Source organism: Crocuta crocuta, unplaced genomic scaffold (assembly GCF_008692635.1).
Source record: "Crocuta crocuta isolate KB4526 unplaced genomic scaffold, BGI_CrCroc_1.0 scaffold153, whole genome shotgun sequence".
In the NCBI taxonomy this organism is placed as follows: Eukaryota; Metazoa; Chordata; class Mammalia; order Carnivora; family Hyaenidae; genus Crocuta; species Crocuta crocuta.
The window spans coordinates 682,298-708,121 of NW_027529525.1; the positions used below are offsets into that span (position 1 = coordinate 682,298).

A 25,824-nucleotide genomic window follows, 5' to 3' on the forward strand; every position below is an offset into this window, starting at 1 on the left:
AAAAAAAACCTCCTATTCTGTTGTTCTTTTTTCAGATTATCATTTAATAGACAAAAGGCTAAATAGTACCTATTTTAGTTGTCTAGTTAGAAAATGGATATGGTAAACTATGGAGACTTAACTTACAAGGGTATTTCTCAGTGTTAAGAACCATGACAGAATTATAGTCATCCATGCTTTATATTTCATGCCTAAAAGTGCTAGCACTGAGCAAAATTCTCAGTGTGTATTCTTTCCGGATGAACTGCTGTTAGACAACTAAATCTGTAATGCAATATAACATGGTCATATTAACCTAGTGATGCAGAAAAGACCATCTGTACCACCTTGGATATGACTAAACTATAGGAGCAAGCTAAATGCCTTGCACGCTCATTAATTTAAGAAAGGCAGTGAATGGTTTTTAAAGGAGGAGGGTAATGTGACTGATGAAAAATGAATAAAAGTATGCACTGACCTTCAGTGCATTGTAGTAAGCTTGCAGAATTGATTTGTAAACTGCTTTATAAGTCAATTCCATGGGCATTAAAAACTAATCAAGTGACTGATGCAGTTCACTGGTTTTTAACTTGGCCATTTACTTGAGCATATGAGAGTTGTTGGTAGGATTACGTAAGAATGTTTGCAAAACAGTTACCATGATACACTGTTATTTAATCTTATTTGCATAGATTGGTTACTCTCGTGGACAATTTATTAATCCAGAACTTAAAGGTGACCGTATTTGGAGTTTGTCTGTGCATTGTGTCATGTTTTTTACCAGAATGATAAAATCTATTACAATTGTATTTAACACTTAACTTCTAGCCCACAAATGAAAGCTTAACAATAATAAAGTAGCTTACTTAATTCTAAAATTTTCTGTAATGAGTCTTTCACATAAAACGAAGAGTTTGAAAACACTCTCTGTTATGCTCTAAAATCAGAATGGTAGCAGTTAGTAACCTCTGAAAAAAGGTAAAATTAACAATAAGAGTTGCATTGGGTAAAAAGGACACGGTTCACTATTTCCATGAGCCACTGAGTTCTACTCAGTCAATCATTTTTGGTAACTGTGGGTCAATATAATTCCAGAAGGCTAAGATTATCCAATCCAGTTGTCAGAGTAATTAAGTATCTTAGTTTTCCACAGTCAGAATTGAAGCACACTATCAGTTTAGGATCTGCTTCTAGATGATAGAAATTCATTTACCATGCTCAGGCATTCTGTCAGAGGTGGAACTTGGTAAGCAAAATAGACAGGGTCCCTGCCCTCATGAGGCTTAGAGTCCATTGGGAAAGAGAAATGCTAATCAGAGAAAAAGGGCAGGAATCAGACAGATGGATCATGAGATTAGATTTACTATGGAATTTTGAGGGTTCTTTTTAAGACTTTTAAGTAAAGATGTGAATGAGGCCAATCGATACACAGGTTTGGATCTAAAAGAAAAGGTCTGGCCTAGATATGTACTTATGAACCATTGGATTAAATATGGAATTAAAACTATGTGTGTAGATAAGACATTGACTGGAAGATTGTATTTAAATAAAATGCAAAAAAAGTCCATGAGTTTTGAGAGTGTTCTTCCATGTTTTAAAACCATCCTCAGTGACTGAAGGAAAGTTCATAATAATATTAAAGATAATGGTGCCCATGAGACTTAAAGAATGTAAGGTGGATAATATCATAGCCCAAAGACTCCAAATGACTGACTAGGAAAGCAATGTGGAATTGTCAAGCCATGGGGCAATGTGAACATAGATAACTGCAGTGGCAATGGAGATTAGAAACTCTGTGCTTTCTCATAGACAAAATTTAGACAAGCTTTGAATTACACCATATTTTTTTAATGTTTTATTTATTTCTGAGGGAGAGATTGACAGCATGAACAGGGGAGGGTCAGAGAGAGAGGGAGATAGAGAATCTGAAACAGGCTCCAGGCTCTGAACTAGCTGTCAGCACAGAGCCCAACGCGGGGCTGGAACCCACGAACCGTGAGATCATGACCTGAGCCGAAGTCGGATGCTTAACTGACTGAGCCACCGAGGCACCCCTACACCATATTTTTTGTAGGCTATTTCTTATCTCTTCATTCTTTAGAAGCAAAAGTTTTGTTTCATCAGTTTTTTAAATGTTGATAAGGAATGCATGCTTGATGTAACAAACAATAAAAATATATACAGAAGAATTCAATGCATTACCTTCTACTTCCAAACCCACTGAGCCAGTCACCATTACCAGTGTGACATGTGTTCTTCCACATCTTTCCCTATTGCTATACAACTTCTATAGACAAATAAAGCCTTTTATTATTTTTAATGAAATGGCACAAATACATTAAACTAAAGCTTGTTTTTTCACTTAACACTATATTTGAATAAACTTCTAATTCTAATATATATATATGTATGTTTTTTAGGGAACATCATAGGATTCCAAAGTATAAAAATGCCATAATTTATTCAACCATTCTCCTTCTAACGTCCATCCAGACCTGGTCTTGTTTTTGTGCCTTTGTACTATTCTATTATTGGGATTCCTGGGTCAAATAATAAGTATGTTTTCATTTTAATGGATATTGTATGATGATTTTCAAAGTAATTTGTAGCAATTTTCAATCCCACTAGCAAAGTGCCAGAATGCCCACCAGCATTTTTTGCCATCACTATATGTTATCTGGGTTTTTATTTCCATTTACTGATGAATTGAAGAGTGGAAAATGACATGTTTTTGTTTTTATTCGCATTCTTCCTGCCAGTGAGTTTATGCACTTATTAGCTTATATTTCAATTTTAATGCCGACCTTTGAATGCTTATATTTAGTTGTCCTTCTAAGCACCACCCTCTGAGATATGTATAACATTTAAGGCCATATTCTCATATTTTGGAACAAAAAATATCAGGAAAGAGAAATTCTTATCTTTACATCTCTGTCTGAAACCTAAAGCCCTTTAACATTTTTTAAATGGAATGAGGAATGTTTTCATACACAGCTGACCCCACTTTTCTGGTCCACACATGACTCTCAGTATTATCTAATACAATAATTCTTCTGGATATGTCAGGCCAATGTCTTGTCCCCACTTTGTTCCCTCCCTCCTGCTTCTAGTACAATAACCCCTGCCCCCACCACACACAAGCACTATAATAGTTCCAGTGTCTGCCCCTCATACCTATGGTGACCCATCCCTTCTTTTCCTTCCCAACTGTATTCCACTCTTCTAATTCCCTTAAAAATAGATGTATAGTGTTTTTAACCATATGTTATATGTAATAATGTAAAATATGTCTTAGTTTATTGAAACAAACAAACAAACAGAAAAAAAAGTCATGTCACCCAAGTAATGCTTTCATGTCTCTGGAGTATATCTATTTAACCATTAGAAACATGACAAGATTCTTTTACTCTTTTCTTATTGCTTATATGGTAATTCGTATTAGTCTCAGAAATTTTCTACAATATCCCGTAGCCCAACTGTGAATGACTTAAGTATTGATTAACAACTCTTTTTACAAGGTATTTGAGTATAAGTCAATGATATTTATTTGTTTGTCTTAAGGGATATGTTTTTACATATATCATATATATGTGTGTGTATGTATATATATATTGATGTGTATATGTTTATATATTTGTCTTATAATGGTTTTTTTTTCCTATCTCCATTTGTAGGGAAACTTTTTGGGTTCAAGTTCCCTGGTCTGAGAGTTCTCACTTACAGAAAGCAGTCCTTACCACAAGAAGACCCCGATGTGGTAGTAATTGATTCATCTAAACACAGTGATGATTCAGTAGCCATGAAGCACTTCAAGTCTCCTACAAAAGAGAGCTGCAGCCCTTCCGAAGCAGATGACACAAAAGCCTTGATACAGCCCAGCAAATGTTCCCCTTTGGTGAATATATCAGGACCTCTTGACCATTCCTCTCCCAAAAGGCAATGGGACCGACTCTACCCTGACATGCTGCAGTCAAGTTCCCAGCTGACTCATTCCAGATCGAAGGAAAGCATTTGTAGTATACGGAGGGCTTCTTCAGTTCACGATATAGAAGGATTCAGTGTCCACCCGAAGAACATATTTAGAGACCGACATGCCAGTGAAGGTATGTTTGGTTTTTTTAAATATGGAAACATATATTAATGAGTAATGAAAGGTAATTTCCATAGTTTTTAATTTTGACATTAATCCCTATGCCTTGGAGGAAGAAATGTGAGTAAATTACAGCAATTACAAATTATGAGTTTTACATCCGGAGGTGTTACTGATTTTCCTCTTTGAACCCTAGTGAATAATTTGGTTTCTTTTGGCTTCTTTTCTGTGTTTCTGCAATGGTATGATAACCATTACCTACCTACTTTATGGAGGGTTGATTAATGCTTAATATAAGATCTGGTTAGGTGATGACACTATCATTGCAAGCATATTTAATTTTGCTGCATTTAGTAAATAGTCAAGCTCTGGGCAGAGAGAGTGATGTGCCTTCACAGGACTCTTTTATAAACAAAATCTTTCCAAAGAAAGAGGTGTATAAAGTGTGGTGTACTGAGTAATCAGAAAGCTATAAACTGATTGGGTAAGGAGGAGAAAGGAGGGAAGAAGGGGAAAGGTATAGGGGGAAAAACATAATCCCTGAAAGTATTGAAAGACCAAAGTTGAAAACCAAAGTCAGAACAAGTGAGACTTCATTTCTTTTCCCCAGGCCTCTTTGTGTTCATATTCTTATATTAGCCAGTAGTGAAAGCAGTAGATCTCAAAAGACTACGACAGGGGCACCTGGGTGGCTCAGTGAGTTGAAGGTCTGACTTTGGCTCAGGTCACGATCTCACTATTTGTGAGTTCAAGCCCCATATCGGGCTCACTGCTGTCAGCCTGTCAGCTCAGAATCTGCTTCAGATCTTCTGTCTACCTCTCTCTGCCCCTCTACTTGCACTCCCTCCCACCACAAAAAAAGATAAATAAATACTTTTTTAAAAAGACAGCGACAAAAAAAATCATCATTAACATGACGATGGCCAACTTTTACTGAGTAGTATGTGTTGAGGCATTGTAAATTCTTGACACACATTAACTCATTTAATGCTTACAACAACTCTATGAGTTATGAATTATTACTAGGCCCCATTTTATAGATGAGGTAACTGAGACTTAGATTGGCTAAATATATGACTGGTCCAAGGTTACCGAGTCCCAGATCCAGCTTTCATACCCAGGACCACCTTTCTCTGGAGTCCACAATCCACCACACAGTGCTTTCCTGTCATAGGACAGGTCTGTGGACTCAACGAGCTTTCCCCCAGGAGCAGAGATTCAGAGTACCTATTCAGTGGATATATCGGTTCCACTTTTCTAAATCCCACAAGTTCAGGTTCTTGAGTGGCCCGTTGTTCTGTGGCATCCATTCCAGTGTGTTCCTATCATCACTGCTGCTGCTGCGAATTTTCTTCCTGAAACATGCATCTGATCACTGGGCTCTTAGTGTAGGGTACTAGGCACTTTGCTAGCTGGCCACAGTTCTTTTTCAAACCTTAGTCCCAGCTCCTACAGGATTCCTTCCCCTACTGTGTATAAACCTGCACAAAGATAATTGCTTTTTCCAAAATTGTATCACACATTGTTTTGCTTCATTAGTTTGTTCTGCCAGGAATATCGTCCCTCCTTATTCTGCCACTCATAGTCATAAAGGCCCATTTCCCCTTCCCAAACCAAAAGCATTAAATGATCTTACATTCTAATGTGCAAAGTAGTGTTTGCACGTATTATAGCATTTATTCCATTCTACCTTTATTCCACATTAGAAGTCTGTCATTTCTGCAGGATACGCGAAGTAATGAGGATGCTTCTGTGAGCTCCCCCATTACCAGAGCTTGGGCATAGTGAGCTCTGCCGCCTTGGTATCCAACACAATGGCCTGTTTCATGGCAGGATCTCAATAAATTTTGCTGTGAAATTGAGAGAACCATGCTTGTGAACTATGTTTCAAAACCACACACAACAGGAAATGATTATACTCTATAATCATGTGGGGATCTTTATTTAAAGGCCACAGTGAAGATGAGAAGGCAGAAGAGAATTCGGAAGGCAGAACCGCCAGGAAGAATTCAAAAAGAGATAAATCAATATCACAAAAACAGAAGGACTTTCCATAGATAGATTTGAGAAACTGTACATGGTACAAAAGCAAGTAGCACATCCACTTTAATGTGTAGTCTAAAGAAGGTCAAAGGGCAAATAAAATCAAGGACATTTCCCAAACTCGTCCCCATACCATGGAATAATTAAGTGCATGCTCAATATCTCCTGACTGAATGAAGTTGCTGAAATTTGATCTTTGAGCAATGAATCCTATGGCTGAACTGCAATAAATCCAATAGGGTGATTCAACTGACCAATATGCATTTTGCTTAGTCAGTCCAGTTAGTGTAAGCATCATACTGACTTTTCAGAAACTGGCCTTTTTGCCTAGAACCTGAGTTATGGTATTATTATCATTCTTACATGTTAGATGGTACATGATCAGTGCATGGTCCAGACAGCCTGTGATTTGACATTGGTGCTGAGTAGGTTAGATCAGATTTCATGATTTCACCTTATTTGCTTCAATTTTATATGGGGTCCATTTCATACATAGTTGCTGATACAATTATGGGAAAGGAAGACTTCATATTTATGGATTTCTCAATTCAGGTTCTATATATGGACACTCAATAGTGAGGAAATCCTGGACTTCTTCCCCCATGCAAGCTTTGTTGTTTTCCATAAAAGTATTACTTGCTTGCATCTGTTGCAGTCTGGTTATCGATTAACAAATTCAGAGGGTATTTTGTAGTTCAGCTTTAAACCAATTTTAGCCACAAAATCACTAATTAGCCTAGGAAAAAACCACACAGTTCCCATGGCTACATAATTTGATATATTTTAGAAACTGAGCTGCTGACAAAGGAAGATGGAGAACTTAATTTTTTAATTTTTTTTATTTTTTTATTTGGGTATAGTTGACACACAATGTTATGTGATGATGAGAAAATGTTTTAAGTCATTTTAGTTTCATGAATTCATGTGAATGGGTAACAGGTTAAGTTCCACATGCACTAGATTCTGAATTCAGATTAATGCTTCTTTATTCAAGAAGAGAAATTTCCTTCTCTTTAGGCTGTCTTTATAGAACCTTAAATAATTTGCAAATATAGTAGTGCATAATATTTTACATTATCCTTTTATTTAATCTATATTACCAAGTACCTTAGAATTCTACTTCTCAAACCACTTACGGTGAAGGACTAGAATTTTTTCTAATCCATAATAAACCAATACATTTGTAAATATAATAAAAATGCACTATTGGAAAAATGAAATTCAAAAAAATAGATAGAGAATGTATAAACCCTAACTGTTTTATTATTAGATTGATCATACATAGAATTACTCTGTCAAGTTGCTAGAAGGTTCTAACTGCTTACTCAAATTTCTGCAGTTACATTGTCATGGACAAATAACAAGGCCTCAGCTAGCACCAAGGCACAGACTGTACGCTATGTCTTAGAATGTCAAAACAACATTAACCAGTTTTTTTGTGCATCTCTGTCTGAGGCAATGTCTACACTAGCAATTCAATATATCGCNCTGTCTTAGAATGTCAAAACAACATTAACCATATAATATAAACCAGTCAGTTATTTTAGAATTTGCAAATCTTTATAATTTTGAGGTTTGAGAAATGTTACAGTTTTTAACTACTTGTAAGCAGTTGTTACTTTACTAATGATTTTGGGGTCCCACTTCTGATGGAGATAGTTAATTCTGTGTAATCAAGGTCTCTTCACTATGCTTATTTGCTTTTTATGGTCCCTCAAAGAGGGCAGAATTGTCATGTAAGGTCCCAGTTTTGTGCATCTCTGTCTGAGGCAATGTCTACACTAGCAATTCAATATATCGCATTATTGAAATTGCTTCACCTGTAAGCTTTGAAACAATTATGATATATCCCAAGATTTTAAATATGCACAGCATTAGCATAGATGTCAACAAATGTTGAACAGATTTTTTTCAAATCTTGGATATATTTGTATGGTTTTGACGTGACTTCATTTATTTTAAGCTTGTTTGTTTCAAAACTAATAATGCATATTTTGTTAGTAGCAAATATGCATCAAAGAGTCAGATTGCTAATCTCAAAATAAATCTGAAAACACTCAGCTCTGAGATTGGGAAACAGTCCATCTTAATATAAATGAATTTCTTAAATATTTTAGGTATTATACGGAGTGCATTGTGACAACATAAACTTAAAAATCCCACACTACTTTTAAAAGTCAAATCTTTCACTGATTTCTTACAATTGTTTTTGCCGAAGAACGACTCTTTGAGCGCTATTTGGTGTTTTCAAAATATACATTGGAGAACATTTGTAGGAAGGGCAGTTAATAGAATTGTGATTAGTAACACAAGTTGGTTTATTAAGGTAAGCGCTTGTCTTAGAAATATTTTCCTTATTAATTTATGGTTAAAGCATATGAAAAAAACAATTACTTAACATACCGAATGTTGTGCGGTCTTTTTTTGTAAATGACGGTTGAAGTGACACTAAAATTGGCTTCTGACAAGATTGAAAGTTTTTATTACAACTGCAGACAGCTGGAGATGTCTTTCTCTGAACTGTCATAATTATAAAATCTGTATCTTGGAATCCAGTTAAATTAAGTGAGATAAATGATTCACATACTTGAACGTGCATGCTTAGGATGGCAGATATTATTTTTGGTGTATGCATTTTACTTGGTTGAATGTTACAGAATACTAATTTTGAAGACAAATGTTCAATCATTACATCCTGTTTACTCTGATTGTTTTTACAGAGGTATTTCAGTGTATATAACATAATTTTAGTCTTTTTTTATATTTCTTTCTTTTTTTACCCTTCTGTGCTCAAAACAGACAATGGTCGCAATGTCAAAGGTAACGTACAAACTCAAATTTCATCATCTGATGCTCAGAATGCCCCTTTACTCGGCATGTTAACTTGCCTGCTGTATGCCCGGTTCAATGCAACGTCATGCTGCCCGTAGCTAGCCCAGGTGTTTGGTGGAGACATCATGGCTTGATTTTGCTGGAGACATTGTTACTTTCTCAGCTGCGATGCCAAAATGATTCCCAACTCCTTTTTCCTCCGAGAAGTATAAGCCTAGGTTCACAGTGAACACTTCCTAAATAGTGAAACCATTTGGAAAGAAGCAAATATTAAGCTAAATATATTCCAGTGCGAAAGAGGCGCATCAGCCTATTTCAGCCCCCCCAAAATTTTGAGTGCAAGAGTAAGTAAGGTAATCAAAGTGCTACATGACAGTATCACTTCACTTGTTCCTCTTTTGTTTCCTTAAAACTAGTTTCACGTTCCTGGATGGCAGGGGGTATGGTTTTAAGCTTACTGTAGTAGTAAACTGTACATGCATGATGGTCATTTTCTATTTTTCTATATTACATTTCAATCATTTTGAACTGTGTCCTATATTAGTCTGAAATCACTGGCATGACCTATAGGTACTGTAGGTTAATGTTTAAGTGGGCAATACCTCTGGATAAATCTGGATTTGACTCAAAATTTGATATTCACCTCTGTTTTTTCTACTGTATCGTATTAGGTACAAGGAATCATAAAATACAGTAATCATATTATTCTCATCAAATTGAAAACTTTTGGACTTAATCTTTTAACATAGGCCATGCATGCCCCTGTGAGTGTGCATATGGTGACAATGACTCATTTTGTGCATGTGTGTTGCATGGACACGTCTCCACCAGTAACCATTATTATTTAAAATTCACTGTTTGGGTCTCTTCTGTATGTCACTGCTACTCTGATCACTATGAAGTTCTGTATATTGATTTCTCAATTGCTTCCCTAATTATGTCAGAGCTGGTGATGGTTATGAAGTAATAGCACTAGACAGTAAAGCTGTTCTCTGGTCATCAATCCAGAGTGATTTGAAAATAAGGGAAATTGTGGCAGCTTCTCCCCATCCCAATTTTACTTTGCAAGCGCTTCAAAACGGGTCTATGCAGGTGGCCTCCACATAATTGGGATAGTACTTCCTCCACATAATTATTCTATCCTTGGCCTGTCTACTGTGATTTCTAAAAGGGAACAGATTAGTGGCAGTTGTGATGGTGATTTGTGTTGATATAATTCAGGATATAATGTCAAGAAACAGAATACAGACACATCCTGCTAACTTGCTTATATGAAATGTGATTGGCCTTAGCATTTAATAATTAGCAATTAATTATTAGACACTAATTTTCCAGTGATCTTTTAAGTGCAGTGAAAAATGAATCTAACTTTTCTCAATAAATAGAAAATTAAGCTTGCTTATCTTTAAAATCAGTAGTTCACACAGTTGTTATTCAAACCACATTTATTTTATTTTTCTCTCATAAATCCATTTAATCTCCAACTCTTTTTCCTCCTCGACCCTACATTTTTTAATAGAAGTAGGCTTTGAATAAAAAGGAATCATCCAAGTCAGAATTTGGGGTTAGGAACCTCTTAACCATTATAGGAAGTTTTCCCATATTAGTGAATTATGAAGTTAAACTCTCAAATTAGATTTAAAAACATGTGCAAATTTAATTTAAAAATTAATGTAAATGTGTACTTCAGAGTCGTCATTATTTGTTCAGACTCTGGTTTTGAAACTGTCAAAAAATACTTAAGTGTCTAGCTCCTTAAGGTTTTCACAGAACAATTAATATGCTGATTAGATATAGAATAATACATTAAGTGTGCTTTTAAACTTTTTTGGTTTTGTTTCTAAACCACATTTAAATAAAACTTAAAAAACAAAAGACAAATTTCTATACTTCTTTGTATACAAATGCATAATTACAGGTGTTTTTCTAAATATAAATTCACCCCAAAATAATTTCTTTACCAAACTAAAATAAACAATTTCAGCAGCCATTTGGAAGGACTTCAAGAACATCTGGTTTATTCTCCTCAGGCAAGGATGTTGGCTAATTTCTGACACAGGTGGTGGAGGAATGTTTATCTCAGGAGTATCCCATTCTCTAACCTTCTTGGGAAATCTATTTTACTGCCTGTTACGCCAAGAGCTAACCTAAATCCTCCTTGCTGAAATGCAATTTTCTTCCCTCCTTTATCTATTCTGAGTGGCCAGAGATACCAACTGATTACCTCTAATCTTGGTATAATATCACACTATAAGAACAGCATTTGGTACTCAGTCTTTTCTTCGAAAACAGAATCATTTCCATTTAACTTCAGAGATCTAAATATAACCCATTATCAAGGATTGGAAAAGTTAATTCAAATAAATTGCATTTGCTGATTATATGAGAGTATGTATGTAAAATGCTTTTAATAATTTCTTCAATGTTGTGAGAGGTGAACCTAACCCTATCTCAATCACTCATAAACTGATCTTCACCTCAAATTTAGTGGTTTCTCTGCCTGTACTGCTCTCCAGGTCATCCATAAAAATTAACCTCATCCCTACCCCGCTTAGTAAATAGGTCCTTAATATAACTTTACCCCTTTATTGCTTCCACCTGCTTATTATTCCAAGGACCTCGGCATCCCACTTACAATAGTATGTTCAGTTTCCATCTTTTGTACGAATCTGGCATAAGAGTGAGAAACAAAACTATCTGCAAGATTGATCACAGCTTTCACCTCCCCAAGCCACAAAACCTATCAGACTCACAAAGGAAATCAACTGATCTGATACAGCTTGTTTCTTATAAGCTACACTGGCCAAGTTTCTGTAATCTTACAAGAATTTGCATACTGATTTTCAATAGTGATAGTTTTCTTCTGAAAATTATATGTCACACACTGAAAGAAGCAATATGATTACGGACTACAAATAATATGATTACTTCTTATCTATCTTTCTAAGTTTTAAACTGGCTGCCAGTGTTCTTTTACAAAATCCAATTACTAAACACTGCATTTGCTTTTTTTTTTTAATGTTAAGTCACTTCATCAATTTACATTTCATTAAACTTTGGCCTAATAAACTCAGTGCCCTAAAAAATATTGTATAAAGAATTGATGATTTGATAACAACCTTGTTTTTTTTTTTTTGCTCTACTTCTCTTGTGTCCCATCTTATCCTCAAGAGCAATGATCTTTAAAAAAAGAAAATAGCATTTTTTTAAAATTATCAGACGTCCTTGGCTATATTTCCAGCACATCTAAAAGAGAAGATATTCTCTTTTAGCATCTTGTAACTCATTATAAATTCAAATGGCCTTATCATAAAAATTTTAAATATCTTTAATCTAAAATTCTTCCCAGTTGTTGCTTTAGCCTCTGGCTTGATCTCTAAATTCAGAATATTTCTTTGTAGTTGGAACATGGCCTACTTTATTTTTAATCAGACAGTTGTAATATATTAGGGCTTTATCCAGATGTTTGTTTAGTCTACTTGGTCACCTGTTTTTCATCTCTTTCTAGAATACGGGCAGGTTTTACTTGGTCATCCATTTTTCAAATGTGTCTCTAAAGAACATCAATTCCTCCTATGCACATTTTAGTTTTACATTCCTTTCTATTGAAGCTATTATTTCCCCTTATGCCTGCCCATTTATTTTATTTAAATTCATTTACTTTGTTTTTCAGGTTATCCTCCTTTCTTTCATTAGAATCCTAAATCCCATCTGTTCATGATCACTCTCAGGGAGGCTGCCTTTCACCTTTAAATCCTCAACCAAGGCCTCTCTGAATATAGACCTAGGAGGTAGGAAACCCTGTGTTCTGATTTCTAGTCCTTGATGCTTATTCCCTTTGGGCCTCATATTCTATCTGCTTAGGTTGATGATTAGTAAAAATGGGAATACTGTGAGTACCTACCTTAATTAAAATGTTGGGAAATTTTTTCACTAGAATTTAGATAGGTTTTGGAGGAACCTAAGCTAATGCTGATCGTCCTGCAAAGTCAGACTTCTGCATATAAACATCTGCTTCAAAATCAGTGGAAAAAGAATAATGTTCTTTGTTATACAGGATGAAATAGATTGTAAATGTTTTATGTAAGTAGCATGCATGAATTATTTTAAGTAACATTTTAGGTTCTGCTGAATTCTTTAAATTTATAGATTTAAAAGCAAGGCTAGATTAAATCCCTAACATTAAGAACTTAAAAAAGAAAGAAAAAACAAAATAGAGGAACCATTTGAAGGGTTATCCACCAGTAAATATGAGAAGCTAAAATATGGACTCAATGAAGTTATAATATTCTGAGGGCAAATCTGAGCATGACATATATTGACCAGCAGTTTCTTAGCCCTATCAGACCCAATGACCCCTTGTTTCCCAAAAATATTTTTTATACTCATTTTACTATCCTGTAACAACATTTAGAAATCATTTAACCTATTTCTAGGAGATCAACATGATTATTTAACTGTAATGTAAAGGAGGAATACCAGGAAAACTGTTTATAAAAAAAATGATAGTTTTTCAATGTATTAATGCTCAAATATAACTAACTACACTAGAAGATATAATGCAACAAGCAGACATTTTAGAAAATGGCTTTAAGAGCATTAAAGACATGAGACAATTGTCCAGATAAGTACAAGAGAAGATGATAGAGCAGGAATATGAGTGGATAACAAAATAAAAAGGACTATTGGAATAAATAAAAACAGATCAGAATTACTTATACATGTATTTTAAAAACAGGAAATAACCAAAATTGAATTATAAAAAATATCCCAAGATAAACTGGGGAGAAAATGAGAAAGTATGATGTTCTCACCAATAAGCTGGCCATTAACAGCTCAGTGTAATGTCAACATGATTCTGTTTGTGATAACATCAATATTAATTAATTGCACCATTTAGGAAAGAAATCCCACTGAATGTCAAAACATATATTCTTCATCCAATATTGTAAAAAGGACTTGCAGACCATATGCCTTCCTAAACAATAGGACTAGAAAAAGGATTGGAACAAGAAATGGCAATCAAGACATTATGATAAGGTTGTGGCAGATTTCTAAGGAGTTGCTAAAGTGCGATTGGAAACTAACAGGCAATCTCAAGGCAAATCAGTTAAAGTGTTTAGTTCTTCCTACATAGTTTCTTTTCATTACATCATGTACCATTTTACTTACATAGAGAACAATCACATGAAATATTTTGAAAGAAATTTTATTAATGATTTTCAGTGTGATTCCTAGAATTATTGCAAATTTAATATTCAGTTCCAACACTGGCAAAAAAAAGTACTCAAATCTCTTTGCTTACATATTTGTTCATGACATGCAAACACAGACTATAACCTTATAACATTAAGCCTGAAATTTCGTAGCAGCAATTCAAATGTCACAGGGAGGTTAACTCCAACTGTTATGATTTTCCAAAATGTTGAACAACTTTTGGTAAATTACTGAACAAAACAATGTAATACTCTGTCCTCTATGTGGTAGTTGTAGCTCTATAAAGTGCAACACATTAAAATCATATGAAAAGTACATTGTATATTTTTCATGTGAAACAGGTTCAAGGCTCAGATCATTNTAACACATATTAAAATCATATGAAAAGTACATTGTATATTTTTCATGTGAAACAGGTTCAAGGCTCAGATCATTATAAACAGGACTTCACCTAAGTCAATGCCCACTGGAACATATGGGACAATATTTCAAGGTGAGAGAATAGCCACCTCTCATCATTGTGACAAACAAAAATGTCCCCACAAATGCCCCTAGGATGAAGTGCTATCATGATTGAGACCTCTTGCTTATTGGTGTAGCCAATTCAGTGGAGTTTATTGAAACTGGTCACAAGGACAATCAAAGCATATTTAACAGTGTTTGTCTCCCCTAATGTGATAGATCATCCATATTTTTACCTGATTTTTTAGACAATTCTGTAGACAGTCGGCTATAGAAATCCATCACATAGAAGGATAACAGAGAAAGAAAGTTGAAAGATAGACTTAAGGGTTTTAAACACAACTTAACTATGTATCAGAACTCAACTTTCCTTAATCTCTTCTCAGTATCCCTGGGTGCAGTATAAGTGCCTAATGAGTGAAAATAGGACAATAGAGTTGAGGAAAAGGCATTATCTAAGAAGTTGGAAATCCTGGAATGTTTTGCAAATTATAAATTTTAAGATATAGGCCTTGAATTTAGCCATATCTCCATAATATGATACAATGGTACAAAAAAGAGAACACTATCTACGATATTACAGTAATCAATGGGGTGTGATGGAGACTTGCACAGAGATCTAGAGGATGGGGTTTCTGTCAGACACCTGTCTGGAGGCGAGATAAATTTGGTGCCACATTTGGCTCCTATTTCTCTCCTTATCATATAAATAGAAAAGAGTGAGAGTCTATATGCAAATGAGAGCATACTGGGCAATAAATGCCGAAATTGCTCAATGACATTTTTCACCTAAATGGATTTGATCATCGTCATGGATAAAACTCAGGGAATGAATAAAATTGCACCTCAAGGAGCACAGTGTCTGCAGCATGAATGAAAATGCTCTTAAAATTATTTAAAATTTGTATAATAACCTAACATAAACTTTTATAAAGGAATATATGTGAATTCTCTCCAAATTAACTATCAACTAGGTGATGGCAGTTTTTTTATTAGCATTATATTTTAGTTGAGTTGATTTGTTATTGTGGTTCAAAATACACAACCTTTAAATCTAATATTCAAATGTTTAGACCTTGCATAAAGTGCTTTGTGATCCCTAAAATGTATCTGTTTCATTCTGAACAGGAGAAAAAGTAGCATAAGGCATAATGTGCTGACTAGCAAGTTCAGTCATGCAGTCTGCATTTTAAGCATTCTCTGAGGCAGCAAAATAATGGCTGGGTAATACTCATGGGCTCAGGATTTCTATAAAATTCTTCCTGATGACAATTTTTAAGAGCTCTATATTAGTAAAAGTTGCATTACCCCTTGTACAGGAAACTCTGGAGCAATTCTTGACTCTTTAAAAGCAACACACAGTAAGTTCATCTCAAGATGTACCTAGTCAGTGCATTTCTCCTCGACAAGGGAACCAGGAGCCCTGGAACTGGCAAAATTGTCTTCAGAGGAAAGGAGTGTGAGAAGTGACCAGGGTCAGATAGTGGGTATTAACTTCCAACTGCAAGATGAATCAATTCTGGGGATCTAACATATAGCGTGATTGAAAGTAAATAAATAAATAAATAAATAAATAAATAAATAAATAAATAAATAACCAGCTACCACTAACCCCAGCCATTACCTAGCTGTGGTCACTTCAATTTTAAGTTATGTTTCCAAAAGCATTCTTCTGGTATGGTTGGTTTTGTTGTTGTTGTTGTTGTTGCTGTTGTTGTTGTTTTTAATGGAGACCTTTCTTTCCCTAAAAAAAAAAGAAAAAGTCTTAAATTTAAATGAAAGGAGAAAAAGGAAAGATTTTAAAATTTTCACACAGAATTCTGGAGTTTTCAGTAGAATACATGAATACACTCACATGCACACTAAGGCGTTTGCCTTTCTCTGGCTTATCTGAAATTCCAGAAGCTCTGTAAAATATCTCATTCAGGTAATTGAAGCACATGATGGCTGGCTCATCATTTGTCACTTGTCATGGCCCAGAAAAGAGACTAATACACATTGGAGCTGGGGACACAGCCTATTCAGAAATTTCCTGACCAATATGATTTTATCCATAGGCAAGTGCCTTCCTTGAATAATTCCAGGATTATAAAACAGACATTCCTGAAAAACCAGTTTGGCCAGTAATAGGGAGTTGAGGTTTTTGGGTTTGTTTTGTTTTGGTTTGGTTTGTTCTTTTCTTTTATTCCAGACCTTAATGAAAGAAGTTAAGTAACAGCTAAAGATGTCATCTGCTCTCTGGGTACACACGTTGAACCCCATCTTACCCTCGGATACTCATGTGCTGCTCTATGTGGCAGACAGTGACCCTAAATCTTGTGGTCAGGTACCAGCTTGCTGCATTTAGTCCCTCCCAAAGCAGGGCCACACTGGCCATGGATCATTAACGGGTCATTCAGGAGCATCTCTTTCTTCTATTTCTCCTGATACCACTTTTACAAATATTTTTCCAATCTTTTTAGGGCCTTTTAATCATATCAAGTCAAGCCTCTTGGGATCCACGTCAGATTCAAATCTCAACAAATACAGCACCATTAACAAGATTCCACAGCTCACTCTGAATTTTTCAGATGTCAAAACTGAAAAAAAGAATGCATCCCCTCCTTCTTCAGATAAAACCATTATTGCACCCAAGGTTAAAGATCGAACACACAATGTGACAGAGAAAGTCACTCAGGTAGGATATGATTTTACTCTCAATATTGATAGTGTTTAAGGTTCTTCTCTTGCACCATAAAGCATGTTATTTTTCCTGTAAATGACTATCAAAAGAGGTAAGCTATTTATTTGCACTCCAATATTTCTTGAAATGTTGGATAACCCTCTAATGTGACAGATAAATAAAACTACAGACTGTGATTTTATCTCTTACAAGACTAAGCAAAAACGGGCTAGCTTGCTACTGTTGTTCTCACTGTTGCAGAGGTGGTTAACCTGCTATTTATCATGTTTGGACATTTATTGTTTTGCTGCTAACTCTTGCATTATTAAAGCCTGGTTTCTTAATATAATGGATGTGACTATTGAAACTTGAGGTGACGAACTGGGATTTACTGTTAACTGTGACCACTTTTGTGCACTTCCTCTACTAAGTAGACTCAGACATAAAGCCTGTTGACTCAAGGAAAAGAGTCAAAATGATTAAAAGTCAGCGTAAATAATACATTTCACAGGAACGGTATTTTATTGTTTTCAAATGGCAATTTGAACTAGAGTAAAAGTGTACTGTCTAGCAGGAGCCCTGCTTTAAAGAACAGATAAAAATAATTTGTACCTATTATATCAAAATACCAACCTAAGCAATATCTAGCTTTTGCTTGCAATGCACTTACATTGTTAGGAATTCATGACTCTAAAATTGTGTCAAGTAAACAGTTCTTTTACAAACACTTCACTTGGTATATTTCTTCGCAAACCTTTTCAAAACCTGTCACGAATATAAAGGTAAACTTGGCCCCAATCTCTATCCTAAGCCTTGAAAATTTTGAATCGATAAAGTTTTTTGTTGTTATCATTATGATCACTACCCGCAATAGTATAGTCTGTAAATAATCCTTTATGTGTTAGATGAAATAGCTATGTAAAGACCAGGAGTTGGTTACAAGTAGACCTGAGAGGTCTGTGTTTGAAATGAGACATTCTACATGGCATATTCTACTATATATTTTATGTGTATGTTGTAATATGTAATTTACAATGATTATAATAATTCTATAACATATACATTAAGAGATTTCAAAAACTGTACAAAAGCCCATGTGCATGTGGGAACAGGTGTTTTCCTGGCCCAGGGGGACACTAGGCTGGGCAGGAGGATGTGACAGGGGCAGCTTTTTCCTCTAGATATTTCTTCATTAACTTTTCACAAAAGTACCTTGAGTGTAAGTAAAGTGCAACAGCTAACCTCAAAAGCTGGGCATTCTTTTCAGGTCTCATGCTTTCTCTTTAAATTCTTCTTTTATATTTACCTTCATCTTTTATAACATCACAGTATTTGTTTTAACATTGAAAAATGTTTAAATTACTTATCACTGGGGTAATCCCAAGACCACAGAAATGCCCCGTTGCTTTCCTACAGCCTCTCATAGTCCACACAAATAGTATAGTATCTCTCCCACAGACTTCAGAGGACCCCAGTCAAAAAACAATGCATCTTAAAGATGCTGGAAGATTTGAATTAGATACTGTTTTATAAATGATCACTCTTTTGTTAATTTTTTAAAAATATTTTTATATATTTTTGAGAGACAGAGACCGAGCACAAGTGGGGGAGGGACAGAGAAAGAGACACACAGAATTCCAAGCAGGCTCCAGGCTCTGAGCTGTCAGCACAGAGCCTGATGTGAGGCTCAGACCCACAGACCGTGAGATCATGACCTGAGCCAAATCGGATGCCCAACTGACCAAGCCACCCAGGCTCCACCCCCCCTTTTTTAAAACATGTGAAAAATACACCAATAGGAAGGAAATTCTGAAGACAGATAGAACATTGAAGTGGCCCTGGTTCTGGCCAAGATGATGAGGGACTGAATAAAGGCAGGGACCAAAAACTAGAAAAAAAAGAGGCGGTAGGAATGCTCCATCTTCTCTTGAGTGTCATCTATAGCTCCTAGTAACAAACCCACCAACTGTCCAAATGTCAAACCAAACGAGGTAGAGATTGAATATTGATAAATTCCTCCTGCAGACACAGCCTCTGGAAATTGTTCAAACACTGGTCAGCAGGACTCTTCTCATTTAATGTCTGTGAAGCTTCCTCATCATAGCTATCTCTGGAATTTCCATATTCCCCACATATAACATCGATTGTCCTCTGGTCACTAAAAAACTAGGTCATAATTTTACTATTCCTTTGTTAGGCCTGTATGGAAATTCTCCTTATTGAGATAGTTCAGTCCATTTCCGTAGGCAGCCAGCAGTATTTTCTTTATCTAATGTTCTCATTTATTTTATTCCTTTTATAGATTTGGATGGTAATCCTTTCTTCAAAAGAAATCGGGGTTCAGTTCATAGATAATTCAACAGTGAGTTTTAAATATTCCTCTGAGTACAAACAATAGAGCAGACACCAAGGGAAAAAGGCATAAAATCAAAGGAACAATTAATTTGTGCTCATGTTATACTCTATCAATATTTGAATATTATCTCTATTATTCAATGGTTAATTACTAATTAGCCAAATAGTTATTTCTTCCCCAGCTAGACCGAGCTTCTTCAGAAAAGAGACCATGTTGTTAGTCATTTATTCATTCATTCATGCATTCATTTGTTTATTTATTCATTTGACAAGCATTTATTAAGAGATAATAAGTTCTGGGAATTCATGTGAAAAAGGAAATACGGTGCCTTTTAGAAGTGAGAGAGACAGACAAGTACAATACCTCAGCAGGTAAACAACAGACTGCAGAGGGTACTGGAAAAGAAATCATTACCTGTATTAGGAATTTGGGATAGTGGTTGGGGAACACAAACTCTTAGAGAAATGTTGAAGCTTGAGAAGTTTCAAGGTGAGGAAATAGAATCTGGAATAGGGCATACTTGCAGAGCTATGAGTACCAGCGAACACAAAACAGGAGGTATTTGTATTTCTAGTGCCTAGCATAATATACAACATATAAGAAGAATCTTAAAAGATTTGGAAATGGACCACTGAAGGCATTGGAGCGAATTAAGCAAGAGTAAGTTTGTTGGTCAAAAATCCCCAAAGAAAATGCTTGCCTTCCAAATCTCCCCTCAGGCAGTATTCTAATTCTGACTGGTGTTTCCCCTTCAGAGATTCCTTTCATTGGCTGCTCTTTATAAGCCATACTTCTAGAATGCATCATCTCTCTATGTCATATTCCATCCGACCTTCTCTGTTAATTGGAGAAAATAGAAATTAACACAGAAGATGTGGATTTTTTTTAAACTGCAATTTAAATGGTACAGGCTAATGTGTAGCTGCGTCCATCCTCAGGAAACAGGGCCTTACTTGGCTAATTCCTACCAAGTGGCAGTGGAGTAGTGGAGAGAGAACAATGGATTGGAAGAAAAGTTGGGTGAGTGAAGAATGAAGATCTGCTTTTACCATGTAATAGTGGTTCTCATTTGAGGATCAAAATCTTTGCTATATCTGCCCCCTTTTATATAAAAGGAAAACAAACTTTTTCACTCTTGGATGATTTCATTACTCCCGAGGCTAGTTCTACTTCTACTTTAAGTACTATGCTAATTTTAGGATAAAATGTATGATATGTTGTCATGTTCAGCTTTTACAAATTTGGTAGTAGATCACTGTCCCTGTATATGCATAAGAGTATCAGGAAGATTTAAGAAGAAGGCACTGTGGTTTCCAAATCTTTATTGGCCAGTCACATGAGACTTTATCAGTCAGTCAATGCCATCATAGAATATAAAAGAAGACTACTAGAACCACCTGAAGCAAAATATGAAAGGAGGAGGGGGAATTTATTGGGTCACGTAACCAAAAAGTGCGGGGACAGATATGCTTTGGGCCATGGCTACTGCATTCATTGTTTAAAGAGCTGATGACATCTTTTCCCTCTTAGCCATGCTTTCTTCTATATTGACCTTTTCTCTACATCTGATAGAAGCAAGAACCTCAGATTCTCTTAACTTAACATAATGCTCACAGTTGGTAATTAGATAAGAAGGGTCTTGTCTCCTCTGATGCCTATTGCCTTCCTGAGAAATTGGAATCCTATTGGCCAATAGGGGTCCTGTGCTCATCCTTGTGGTAGAAGTATAGCCCCTTGACCAATGACTACATCAAAAAACGCAGTGGGGGATGGGAGGCTCTAAAGAAGGAAAATAGAATAAGTGGCCCATTGCAAAGGTAAAGATGGGATTCAGTTAAAACATCATTCTCTCTCTCTTTTACACAAACAAACATACTAGATATGCATTATGTGCTGAATAGGGACTAGAGACACAGAAGTAAGAAACTAGTACTGGTAGTACTAGGGGTTATAAACTACTCGGAAAAACACTATATAACATATAATAATAGCATTTTTAAAGTGCTAATATAATAAATGCTACAAACATATATTATGAAACTAAAGCTAATTTACATTTCCTTTAGACTCAGTACTAGACAAATTATGAGCCAGTAATTCTACAATTTATTGCATTATCACTTAAGAGGAATGTCTCATGAATTTAGTAAACATTCATATTGTGATAACCAGAAAATAAGACATATGAAAGGCCCTAAATGAACCAGATTTTAATTTGAGGAAAAGACATTGGGGATAAGAATTGCTACTGGTCCACAAGTATAATTTTTCCATAACTTCACTAAAGAGAGTACTCAAGAAAATAATTTTAGGACTAATTAGAAACTTAGGTCACAAGAAAGAAATCTCTGACTGTTTAAAAGCCCGTATAATCCTGAAATCCACATAGAACTCTAAAGCCAGAATAGATTCCCATTATTTAGGATTCATTTAAGTGTATTGTTGGCATGAAAATAGAATTATGATAGATTTAATAATAGCTGACATTGATTGAGCATTCACTATGCGCCAGGCTCTATGCTAAGTGGTTTAATGGATTATCAATTTGAATCCACATAATAGTCCTTCCTGTGAGTCGGCACTATTATTATCATCTCCATTTCATAGAAGAGGAATCAAGCTTAGAGAAAGGAAACAACTTACTTTGTTGGTCACATGGGAAATGATGGGAGTAGCCTTCAAACTGAGGTCAGATGACCCCAAACTTGAAGTAGTCTAAAGTCCACCCTCTCTATGACTCTGTTCTGTTTCCCTATTTGCCTCTTAGATCCACTCAGAGGTTAAGATGGCATTTGGACAAACTTCTAACCTTTGGCCATTTAGTCAAAATCTTAATCTGAAAGTTAAGTAGCAATTTGCCAGAAAAGTGAGTCTACAGAAATAGGAAAGAGAATATGGTAGATTTTCTCCTTAACTCCTCAGGGTCCTCAAAAAAGAAAAAAAAAAAATCCTTAACAGGAGAGCCTCATTTCAGCATTATTTTTTTGGTAAGTTTATATCCCATTTTGCTTATGCTAATTTTAGATGAGGATGAAAGATTTTGGCTTTTGTTGGTGACATGCCACTCAGCTGCAGGAAAAACAAAATTACACTGAGATTACTGACATAAAGTGGAGCTCAGAGATTACAGCTTTTTATTTGCCACTGAATTTTGTCCATTGTGAATATGCTCATTATCTCTTCATCTTTTTCAATGGCTCTAAACTTATATTTACTTTTGACAGAAACCCAAAACAATAGCTATAATTCAGGACTTGTTTAGAAATGGAGATTGATTTATAATGGAGAGATAGCATTGATTTTATTAATGTTTAAAATCACAAATGCATATAATTTTTGTATATCAATTAGCCTCAATAAAGCCAAAAATATTAATTTATCATCCCAGGCTTAATAGTACATTTCTTAACACTTTCTGTAGTTTCCCTCATATTGGACAAATGTAATCCTCAACTTTCTTCAGTAACAGTATTAAAAAATATCTTTCTGACACAACTGCAAATTAAAAGTGGTTTTGGGGCACCTGAGTGGCTCAGTCAGTTGGACATGTGACTTTGGCTCAGCTCATGATCTCACAGTACGTGAGTTGGAGCCCCACATAAGGCTCTGTGCTGTTATCTCAGAGCCTGGAGCCTGCTACATATTCTGTGTCTGCCTCTCTCTCTGCCCCTCCTCTGCTCACCCTCTGTGTCTCTTTCTCAAAAATCATAAATAAACATTAAAAATTAATAAGTAAAATAAAAGTGGTTTTCTATATACCAGTAGTTTTCATTAATAATGCCATTATAAGTCTAACACTAGTTCAGATTCTGACACCAGCTGGATGTCCTACAATTCAACTCAATTATGACATGATCTCCCTGAGGGGATAACAACAGATTCCACAGGTTAATAGCCCAGTCCCACAAAATCCCCCCCCCCCCAANAAGCCAACCTCAAGTCCAGGTTGTCACCTGTGCCTCCAACTGACTGGCTACAGATTGGAGGTTCCCATGACCTACTTCTTGGGCTTGACTATTTGGTAGAGCAGCTATGGAACTTAGAGAAACCTTTACTTAAGTTTACCAGTTTATTATAGGAAGATAAAACTCAGGAACAGCCAGATGGAAGAGATGCATAGAGGAAGGTCTGAAGAAAACGGTGGAGAGCCTCCAGGCCCTCTCCTGGCCCAACTGCACTTTCCCTACGCCTCCATGTGCCCACCGACCTGGAAGCTCTCCAAACTCCATCCTTTTGGGTTTTTATGGAAGCTTCATTACATAGGCATGACTGATTAACTAATTGACTATTGGCTATAGATTCAACCTCCAGCCCATCTTCACCCCCACCTCACCCCAGAGGTAGGGACTGGAACTGAAAGTTCCAACTGTAATCACATGTTTCGTTCTTCTGGTGAACAGCACCCCCCATCCACAGGTGACCTTAAGAGGCCTAGGGGCTTTCCAGTAACCTCATTAACATAAAGTCACATCTGTCATTCTCTTCACTTAGAAAAATCAAGGGTTTAAGAGCCTTATGCTAGGTACAGGGAGAAGGACCAAATAGGTGTTTCTTACTAGAAACCATAATATCACAGCCATGAATTAAAAATTACATTTAATTAAGAAGTCTAAATTCAACAGTTATTTTTCTAAAGACTCATTGATTCTTGGCTTATGAAATTACAAAAAACAAAACCCACAGTACTTCTACAGTATGCTTTAAATGTTTTCCTAAACTTCATTTCTTGCTTAAACTAATATAAAATCATGCAAACCTCAATAAAACTGTACAGATCATCTTGAACTGCCAGAAATAGTAATAATCACAAAATTCTAAATTAAATTTGAAATGTAATACAGGAGTCCAAAATTGCCTCTGAGCACTTCCAATTTAACATGATGTTAGTTTTGCATTCATTATCTTACTGTTATTTATAGAATACTATCAAACTTGGCTTTAGCAAAACAGAAATCTTCATCTAGTGTTTTCCCCATAGCCTGGATTTGATCTATGTCTATACATGCAAATTGAAATGAAGAACAGTATATGTGGATCTGCAAGTAGAAATAAAGCACATTTGTCAGGATAATTGTAGATTCCATATTTGTGGCGCTTACCAACTATAAGTCAAAGTTTTATGTACAGTAGTGATACAAAAATGTGTAAGTCAAGGTCCTTACCTTCAAGGGTCTTTTACTGAATACAAAGCTTTGATCTTTGAGATACTGGATTATGTAATCGAGTTTTCTCTAGACAAATAAATATATTCTATCTAAGTTATGATGAGGAAAAGATAAAACGTAATATAGATATTTAAGTAGCAATTGACTACTAAAAGCATATTGTTTGCTATTAAATATAAAATAAAGATGTTCATTATTTTGAAAAGGGAAATGTGATTTTTAAAAAGCAATACATTAATTTTTTACCTATTTTCACTATATACTATATGCATATCAAAACTGATCCTTATTTGCTAACATGTTCTACATTAAAATACAGTTTTATTTCAGTTTAATTAGTTCACAAGTCATACTTCTCTGTACTCTAGATGAGGAAGCACAGCATCCACATAAAACCCTAGAGGTAACTAAGAGCTTGTAGAGCAAGTATTTAGATATGATTGCTTTAAAAAAAAAAAAAGTGTTTGGTTTTGTACATTCATCATATATTTTTAAATGCAGGAAGGAGAAAATAAGGCCTCCTTTAAAAATTTTGTCAGCCAAAGAAACCATGATGAAAATAGATGCTTGAGGAGTGCCTGAATGGCTCAGTTGGTTAAGCGTCCAATTTAGGCTCAGCTCATGATCTTACGATGTGTGAGTTTAAGCCCCACATCAGGTTCTGTGCTGACAGCTCAGAGCTTGGAGTCTGCATCAAATTCTGTGTCTCCCTCTCTCTCCCCCTCCCCATCTTGCATTCTGTCTCTCTCTCTCAAACATAAATAAGCATTAAAAGAAAAAAAATTTTAAAGAAAAGAAAAGAAAGCAGATGCTTGAAGAAAAGCAGCAAAAGACCAGTGGTCAGAAAAGACAGGTAAAAATAATGTGGCTCAACATACATAGTGATAGCCTGGTTGCTATGGCAACAGAGACACAGGAAGATTGTGGATATCTTTTGCCAAATGTTTTGTTTTTAATGCCCCCAGTTTGTGTGAGTGGGTTAAAGTCAGACCTGGAGACAGACAGAAAGGAAGTTTTG

General features: G+C 35.5%; 1 protein-coding gene across 1 annotated transcript in view; it reads left to right on the forward strand.

Moving 5' to 3' along the window:
• Nucleotides 1–25,824, forward strand: part of KCNH7 (potassium voltage-gated channel subfamily H member 7) — a 479,156-nt gene that overhangs the window by 339,746 nt on the left and 113,586 nt on the right. The window contains exons 4-6 of the mRNA XM_077760989.1: nt 3,654–4,082; nt 8,912–8,932; nt 17,086–17,300. Coding sequence (XP_077617115.1) covers nt 3,654–4,082; nt 8,912–8,932; nt 17,086–17,300 — 665 coding nt within the window. The remainder of the gene's footprint in view (nt 1–3,653; nt 4,083–8,911; nt 8,933–17,085; nt 17,301–25,824) is intronic.